The sequence below is a fragment of the Hibiscus syriacus genome, unplaced genomic scaffold (genome assembly GCF_006381635.1).
Source record: "Hibiscus syriacus cultivar Baekdansim isolate YM2019G1 unplaced genomic scaffold, ASM638163v2 tig00110943_pilon, whole genome shotgun sequence".
In the NCBI taxonomy this organism is placed as follows: domain Eukaryota; kingdom Viridiplantae; phylum Streptophyta; class Magnoliopsida; order Malvales; family Malvaceae; genus Hibiscus; species Hibiscus syriacus.
The window spans coordinates 1,570,056-1,579,623 of NW_024062924.1; the positions used below are offsets into that span (position 1 = coordinate 1,570,056).

The 9,568-nt window shown below is 33.9% G+C and overlaps 1 protein-coding gene across 1 annotated transcript; it reads right to left on the reverse strand.

The window, feature by feature from the left end:
* Nucleotides 1–8,594: 8,594 nt before the first annotated feature.
* On the reverse strand, nucleotides 8,595–9,056 carry LOC120147810. The gene has a single exon (XM_039161102.1). It carries the CDS (start codon nucleotides 9,054–9,056, stop codon nucleotides 8,595–8,597), a length of 462 nt encoding a protein of 153 aa, XP_039017033.1.
* Between the last annotated feature and the right edge of the window lie 512 nt (nucleotides 9,057–9,568).

Sequence of the window (9,568 nt, forward strand, 5' to 3'; positions counted from 1 at the left end):
GTCGAAGTTGAAATTCTTAAAATAACTTTGCTTTTAACTTGAATTGAAGCTGCAGACCCTAAAGAAGAAATACTCGGGAATTGGTATGGAATGTTTAATGGTTGAGACTTGAGAGTGGTGAGTGGAGGCTGATTCGGTATATAGTAAGGGAAAGAGGAAGAGTCAAAGAGTCAATGGTAAATACTAAAATTATGGGGCAAAAGAAGAGACGCGCACAATATGGTCCGAGTAGTGGGAATACGCGGATGCTGCTAATTCTAGAAGTGGGCAGTTGCAGCGTGGATGAGACGCAGTGTTATTGTGTGCTACTTATTATGGCTGTCGTAACCGGTTTTCGTCCGGGCACGAAATATTTATTTGGCGGGAAAAGTGATGTGAATAAATGGTTTTGAAAATAATTTGGGAGTCGCCATCGGCCTTTTGGGTCAGGTAGGTCGAATACCTAAAAATTATTTTTTTAAAAGAGTTTTAATAAAACACCAATTAAAAAATAAACTGATCTGCGTTTATAACCAAATTCATTCTTTTTAATAATAAAAAGGGATTCGTGGTCGGTTACGTTTAGGGAAGGATTAGCACCCCTACAACGCCCAAAATTGGTACTTTTTAATTATAAATTGTCTCTATTATTAAATTTTTAAAAATTCAAAAATATATTTAATTTATAATTCTATTATTTCAAAATTATAAAAAAAATTATTTATTTAAAAATATCCGAAAAGAACTTCTAGGTGCCTTAAGACAGCTCTTTTCTTTGATATTGATAAATATTAATTTAAATAATATTGTTTACTTTTTAATTTTAAAATATCAGAATAGAACATCCAGTTGTATTAAGACTGTCCTTTTCTTCGATATTAAAAATAAATATTTAAAAAATTACTATTTATTATATGTATATTTATGAATATATAAAAATATTTAACAATATAATAAAATAAAAATATCACTAAAACAATATATTTTAAGCAGTAAAATGAAAACATATAAATAACTAAATTATAATAAAAATAAAATTAAATATAATTCCTAATTAATTGAAATTATAGGGATTAAATATTTTATTTTTTAATTTAATAATTTAGTGACCAAAATAAAATTATTTAAAATTCGAATTTTATAATAAAATAAATTAAAAATATGAACTAGGGATTAAAAAATATTTATTAAAATTAAGGGATTAAATCTGTCATTTATCCTAAATATATTATTTTAATAAAAGGGACTAAAATGAATAAAATTAAAATTCAAAGACTGAATTAAAATTATTATAAATTCAGTTTAGTGACCAAGATATAAAATTTACAAGTTGGGAGGACTACGGACGGGATTTAACTATTTTATAATTACGCGCATAGTCCTTCCCGAAACGACGTCGTTCGGGAAGGACTATATGGTCCAAACCCCCGGCTGGCCCGAAGGGCCAGCCTTCATTTTTCATTTTCCTTCTCTCTCTCTTCTCTGAGAGAGAGAGTTTTCTCTCGCTTCTCTCTAAAACAGAGAAAGCCCAACCGGCCGGCAGCCGTTAGCCGGCGTTCATCCGCCGTCAACCACCGCCGCCGGCCACCGTCTTCGGTGGCCGGAAAAAAAAATTTTATTTTAAATGTAGATCGGACCGTCCTAATGACGGTTCCGATGTTTTTTTTCGTTAAACGGCTCCCAATCGGAGCAAATCTAAAATAATACCTTCGGCTTTTCGAAGGTTTTGGTGAGATCCGGCGACGGTTGTGGTTCTCCGATGACAAGGTAAGCTTCTTTCCTCTCTTTTCTTTTTTTTTTTTTTCTTGCTGCGGTGATGTTGACTGAGATCGTTGGTATATTTGTTTTTTTTTCCTTTCTCTGTTTTTTTTCATTCTCTGTCTCTGTCTCTGGTTTCTGTCTCCCTTTTTTTTTTCAGGTTCGGGTGGTGGCTTTTATAGCCACCACCGTTGTAGCCGTCGGACCGGTCCGAAGAGGGGGTCTCGGTGAGTCACCGGACTACCAGTGGTGACTCACCCCGTAGCCTTGCATGGACGGCTGGCGTTGATCTTCTGGAGTCTTCATTTGGGACGTGGCAACGGCGGAGGCGGCGAGAAAACTGTCGGCAGCCGCGTGGAAGCTGGGGCGGCGCCGCGTGGCCCTAGGGTATCAAACCCTAGGGTTTCCCTCTGGAGCCATCTGGACCGTTGGATCGTGCCAGATCCAACGGTTGTGATGAGGCGGCTGGTTTAGATTAGGGTTAGGAAACCCTAACTGGAAACCCAAATGTTTAGGGTTTCTGGTTTGATTTGGACCGGTTATGGTTGGTTTGTAACTGGGCCGGTCCAATTGTAATTGGTATGTAATTATTATTTATATATATATGTTTAATGTATATTTAATAATAATAATAATAATAATAATGATAATAATAATAATAATAATAATAATAATAATAATAATAATAATAATATAATAATATGGATAAAAAATTAATATCTTCAATGGCTTATGGGCAATGTGGGGCCTTTTGCTTTGTTCTGTGGTAAGGAAAGAGGTGGGAGTAATTCAAGTATGATTTGACAACTTACTATGTTCGAATGACTTGACTTGCGGTAAAAATAGTCAAAGTAAAAATAAGTATTAAATAATATATTATTTTTTTAAGTACTTAAACTATTTTTTTTGTCAAATTAAGTCCTTAAATTATTATATTTAATCATTTTTAACTAATAAGATGTTGACAAGTCATATAAAATTAGGTATTTATTTTGGTCAAAAAATAGTTTAGGTACTTAAACTGGTGACATATAGTAATTTAAGTACCTACACTACAAGAAATTTATATTATTTCAACAAAATTATTTATTACTAAAAGTAAAAAATTTGTCACGATATATTTATTCTTACCAATTTTATTTGTTATCATGTTTGTTAGAACAACATTGTCATGTAAAGTATATTGTGACAAAAATTAGAATGTGATCATCCCCAGTTAATTTTCGTTAACATCAATTAAATATTTTGATATAATCACACATTTGATCCCTTTTATTTACATATTCTCTCAATTTAGTCATATTTTTAATAAATTAAAATAATTTTTTCGAGGTGAGTCAAATTTTTGAGCTTCTGTTTAAATTTAATTATAAATATTTATAATATTATAATATTATTTGATTCCAATTTAAATGATATTTTATAACCATATACAATACATGTGTATTTCTTAAAAAAATTCATATGTGATATAAATTTATGATACAAAGTCTATAGACTCGACTCAAACTTGAAAATCAATCAACTAATTACTAAAATTTTTGAATTAATGAAGTTATTCGAGTTGTATTTTACAACTTGGTTTGAACTTGAAATATTTTCAAGTCGAGTCGAGTTTTTGAAATTACAACTCAAAGTTATTTTGAGTCAAGTTTTCAAGAGTAGAGTCGAAAAAATCAGTTTTTTGAGTCGAGTCGAATTTCGCTCACCCCTAATGTCACGTGTCACCGTTCGATTGGAGGATTAACTTTCATAAACCCGACTTGACTCGAAAAAATTTTAAGTTCAAACCTTGTTGTAAAATAGAACTCGAATAAATCAAAAAATTTAGTAATTATTGGATTTATTTTCAAGTTTGAGTTGAATATCTCGACTTTTTATCATAAATGTATATCACATATGAACAAATATGAAGAAATACACATGTATTGTATATGGTTATAAAAGATCATTTAAATTGAATATTTATCAAGTACTTAAATTATATTATAAGTTAATTTTTGGTGTTTCAATTCTTTTTGCTAAATAATATTTTTAACGTTACACTTTTAGTCTATAGGTTATAACGACCGATAAAAAAACTGTTATTTTTTACGTATCACACTTATATTTTTTTTAAAAATAGAAAAATTAAAATACTTATAAAAAACTGGGAAAAATTAAAATACCCTAAATCCCCATCCATCCGTGCCTTCCCTTCCCCAATCCTCCAGCCACAGTTAGCGCGGCTAATCCCCTCCATTCCCCCTGTTTGAACACGACGAACAAATTTCTTAAATCAATTAGGATTTGAAATTTGATTTTTGATATCCAAGAATTTAAGATTTTGATTTAAAGATTTAGGGATTTCGATAGCAATGCTGGGACAAAAGTAGGGAGTTTCGGTCAGTGGCAATGGATCGATAAACGATGATAGTGGAGGCTGCGAGAAGGAGGATTGTAATTAGAGATTTTAGGGTGTTTTGTACTTTTGTAAAATTTTAGGTTTTTTTAAAATTATAATTAGAAATTTTAATTTAAATAAAAATTTATAAACGTGACACATTGCAATTAACGATCAAACTTAACAACCGTTACAATCTATGCACCTAAAACTATAATATTGAAAACGTTAGACACCTATTTTTCAAAAACAATTCATTAGACACCTAAAGTTAACTTTGAGTATACTTGAGACACTTATTTTTTTCATTAAGCCTAATTATTAATTGTAGACACTTATTTTCGTTCGGTTCCTAATTCAAAATTTTTTTAATTCCGAGTTATTTTCATTTTCTTTGACTTTAAATATATTTAATATTAGGCTTAAGGGTTATTTTACATCTGTAGTAGATCCAATTTATCAATTTCCCCTATCATATTTTCGCATCAATTTAACCCTCAAACTTGTTTAATTGCATCATTGTATACCCTATCCCTAACATAAAACCCTAAATTATAAACTATAAGTAAGGGTTTAGGATTTATGCTTTAGAGGTTATGGGGTTATAGTTTAGGGTTTATAATTTAGGGATTTAAGTTACGGGTAAGGTATAAAATGATGCAATTGAGTAACTTCAATGGCTAAATTGATGCGAAAATACGATAGGGGTGAAGTGATAAATTGAGTCTACTACAGGAACCAAAGTTACCCTTTGCCTTAATATTGATATACAATTAGTAAATAAATTAGATTTATTATTACAATTTATATATAGAGATATTTAATTAATATATAGGTATACGTTTAGAAATTAATTATTATTAATAAATATGCATGTCCTGGGTTATCAATTTTAAGCTTATTATAGTAAAAGTTTTACAAGTTTCGGTTAGGTTTTATATATATTATAATAGTAAATATCAAATATTTAAATAAAATATATACTTAATCCATACAATTACAAACCGCCCAGAAATATTACAAAGTTATACCCAAATCTAGCAAACACAAACATTGAAGTCCAAACCATTTAGAGGCCCATGTGAATAGCCTAAAAAACCCTAAGCTTCTCTGTGATCAGCCGCCACCCAATGCAAACTGTTGGATCTAAGAGAGATCCAACGTCCAGGATAAAGATGAATTAGGATTGAAATCCTAATGGATCCCTTTTAGCGCCTCCAAACTTACACCATCGGATATGGAGTTATTCAACGGTTGAGATCGTGTGTCAGATTTTGGGTTTTGTAATCCTTACTTGCAACCCACTTTGGGCCGTTCGATTAGACTCGGATCAATGAATCAGATGCAAGTATGATACATTACGGTTTTGTAACCCTTCAAGAGTCGTTGTCGCCATCATCAAGTTCCAGAGACCTCCACCGTCTAATAAAGCTGACACGTACCAACACCGATCATTCGATGGAAGCCGAAGCTTCACATCAACAGGTCACCTTCCTTACGTGAGATCTTCATGCATCGGTAGGTCCCCAATTAAGCTACCCGTGCATGCCAGAAGTGGTCCATCACCAGCAACGATTTCCCTCATCATCATAAGCAACAGGACAATTGGTCCCCTCCCCCTCTAAAGAACATAATAAAGAGGGTGAATATCCTCTATGAAAGCGAAAATGTCAAAGACGCTCCCAACAGTGCACAATAGAAGGAAGAGGAAAAACTTCCCCCCATATAACATGTAAAAACAAACCATATATGGGGATTCATTCGAAGAGCATCGAAAAAAGGAGAAAAAGAAAAGAAAAACCAAACGAAAATCATACCATTGGAAGAAGGAGACCTTCTTTTGCTTCACCGAAAGTCGATGGTTAATAGGTAACTCCAAACGTTCTAGATCTAAAGTTAAGGTAGCTTATGGGGTTGATTTAGGGGAATGTTCTTTTGGGTTTTTGGTTTCTAGAAGTTCTTTTAGGGATTCTAGGTTTTAAAATGAGATTTAGAGGCTTGTTAGGCTATAACGATGTTTTTGGGTGTTCGTGGTCATTGATTATAGTGGTCAAAGGAAGGGTTGGTTCATCTCCCACGAAAAAGAGGAAAGGATTGAGAAAACCCTAAAATTTTCCCTTTTAGGTTAATAAATTAGAAGTGAAAAATAGAGAGATAGCCATTTTTGCTTTGGTTTCAATGATACATACTACGTGTCAATCGACACCTTTTCAAATAGAGGGGACCCGTTTTTGTTGTACAACTTGTGTTTTTATGGTGCTAGATGACCCCAAATAACTTTCTTAATCTTTAAAACATGATTTTGAACAAAATTAGGGTGGTTGAGAGGGTTTTTGAGTGATTCCGAGCCTTATTTTGGGTTTCTGAGTTGTAGTATTGATATATTCATATAGTGTCGATACTACTCACTTCAAAGCATTTTCTAGTACATGTACCCCTGATGGAGTATCAATACTACCTGATGGAGTATCAATACTACCTGATGGAGTACCTTTACTACTTAATGGAGTATCAATACTAAGCTACATCAAAAGATTAGAAACAACTCTCGTTGCATCTGAATTTTAATAGATTGCTATGAATTGTGCAACTAAACTTGAAAAATGGTCATAATTTTTTAAATGACCAAAAACACCCTTATGTGGTATCAATTACTAAAATACCATTAATGTGTAAGAAACTTCAATAGTACCCTTAAATGGATACATAACGAATAATTGGAAATGATGAATGGTTACGAAGGATATAATTACAAGCGAGATGATATCATACGAATAATGTGATAGAGGAATAGTCTACCATGTGAATATCAATAAAGTGATAACATGTAAGTCATCATTGCAATTGAAGTGTGAATTGAGGGAAAGTATGATGAGAACGATGAGAGAGTCATTAACGAATAACTAACCCTGAATCAAGTATCAAGATAGAAAATAATGTATTAAGTGGGTAATGATAAAAGTTATTATCCTAAGAGCATAAAATGCTAAAGACACCCTTAGAGGTGAAAATGACCAAAACACCCTTATGTATTAATTGATCATAATAGAGTGGTCTAATAAACTAATACATAGATAGAGTCATGATTTTGGTTCAAGGGGAAAGTATAATTAACAATAGAAAACTAGAGGAAAAAACTAAAATTAATCGAAATTAAAAGCCTAAATAAATAATTGTCCCATATTCTTTAATGCTAAAAAATTGGGGGAGGGGTGGTGGTGGGCCCCTCATGCTCTTGCATACCTCCTTCCCTGAACTAATATATGTAAAAAAACTAATAAATCTTTACATAACATTCTAGATGTGAGAACAAACAATAAAGTGGCGAGTGAGAGTATGATTAGGGATGGTAAACGGGTACAATTTCGTTGATTCTGTACTGTACTCGCTACAATTGGGGTGGGAATGGGTATAACTTTAGTGGGTAGTGGGCAGGTGTAAATTTAGAAAGTGGTACCCGTTGCGGGTTGTGGGCGGGTAATGGTTTTTGAGACCTTACCCGCCCCATCCGCCCTCCCACTAAACCCATTAAATTTTAGACCATTACGAATTTAGGTATAATTTTAGAGACAATTTTAAATCTTAATTGTATAAGATATAACTTATAATTTAACCAAATATTAGGCATAATTTTAGAGACTAATATTATGCTTCTTATGGACGTGTTTGTTTTATGTTTGTTGCTTATGTATAACTTAAGGTTTGTTGTCAGGCGGTCTAGCTAGGTACGTCTCCAGTTGGGTAGGGGTGTGGGATTGATTTGAATACCTGCGTGGGCGGGTGTGGATTTGAAAAAAAATTACCCATCATGGATGGTAGGCAGGTGGTGGATTTGAAAATATTAGGTGGGTATGGGGATAGGAAAGGGGTATCCGCACCCGACTCGTCCGTTTCCATCCCTAAGTATGACCTCACCCGATCTGATATTGAGCCAAATTTAAAAATAACTAATTTGATATTAATCCTACCCAAAAATTGACCTAACATGATATTAACCAAATTCGACACATGGCCCCACCTGATTAGCATAGATCCAACTAAATTCGAATTAGATCTAATCTGATTCTAATCAAACCTAAATCGAATATATATAGGCTAGATCCAAAATAATCCCCCCTAAAATGACTTAACTCATATCTGAACCCAGTAACATGTTGTCATTTCTAACCACTCTACCATCATCGAAGCAAATAAGTTATGGACAACTACTTGTGGGTCTAAATGGACACTGTGCATCCATAAATAGATAGATCATTAGATGGATTAGAGATGGGCTTAGGGTTTAGGTGAAGAACTGCATAGTTCACTCATTTGTTCCTATATTCAACTTTGTAGAAAACTTCTTTAGTTACATGAAAGAATTGGTGTTAGATTTCTATAACAAATTAGTGTTACAAGAAGTATACTACACTTCCTAATTTAAACATCTCCCATTTCCAACAAAAAAGCAAGACAATGGGTTGCTCAGAGAACTTCAGAAAATCGTTTTCAAAGCAGGAGTCCACGGCCTACAACTACCCTTCCGGCAACCATGGACGGAAAGATCCCGATCAACTCGGCTCTCTTCCTCTTCCTCCGCCGCCACATCAGGCAAAACCCTAGCACCGCCACTTTTTCTCCTCTTCTTTCCACTGCAAGCTGCTTCTATTATTGCCATATCCGTATCCGTAACTCTGCAATTCACCCTTTGCATAGGAACCAAAACGTAAACTTTACCCGCCAACAGTTCATCGTCGGCTCGCATAGCGACCACTCGGCGAGTTCGTTTCAGCTCTTCCAAGGGAGAGACGATGTGACCGGGTTCATCAAGCATGAGCTCCGCTGCCTTTGCCGTTAGCTTCACTTTCCTCAGGTTCCCTTGAGCATAGATCACTTTGGCCGTGTTATTATTAAGCCTCCAATCCTTGAAGCAACTGGTAGAAGTGAAGTTTCCCATGTCGAAGTTGAAATTCTTAAAATAACTTTGCTTTTAACTTGAATTGAAGCTGCAGACCCTAAAGAAGAAATACTTGGGAATTGGTATGGAATGTTTAATGGTTGAGACTTGAGAGTGGTGAGTGGAGGCTGATTCGGTATATATAGTAAGGGAAAGAGGAAGAGTCAAAGAGTCAATGGTAAAATACTAAAATTATGGGGCAAAAGAAGAGACGCGCACAATATGGTCCGAGTAGTGGGAATACGCGGATGCTGCTAATTCTAGAAGTGGGCAGTTGCAGCGTGGATGAGACGCAGTGTTATTGTGTGCTACTTATTATGGCTTATGGGCAATGTGGGGCCTTTTGCTTTGTTCTGTGGTAAGGAAAGAGGTGGGAGTAATTCAAGTATGATTTGACAACTTACTATGTTCGAATGACTTGACTTGCGGTAAAAATAGTCAAAGTAAAAATAAGTATTAAATAATATATTATTTTTTTAAGTACTTAAACTAATTTTTTTGTCAAATTAAGT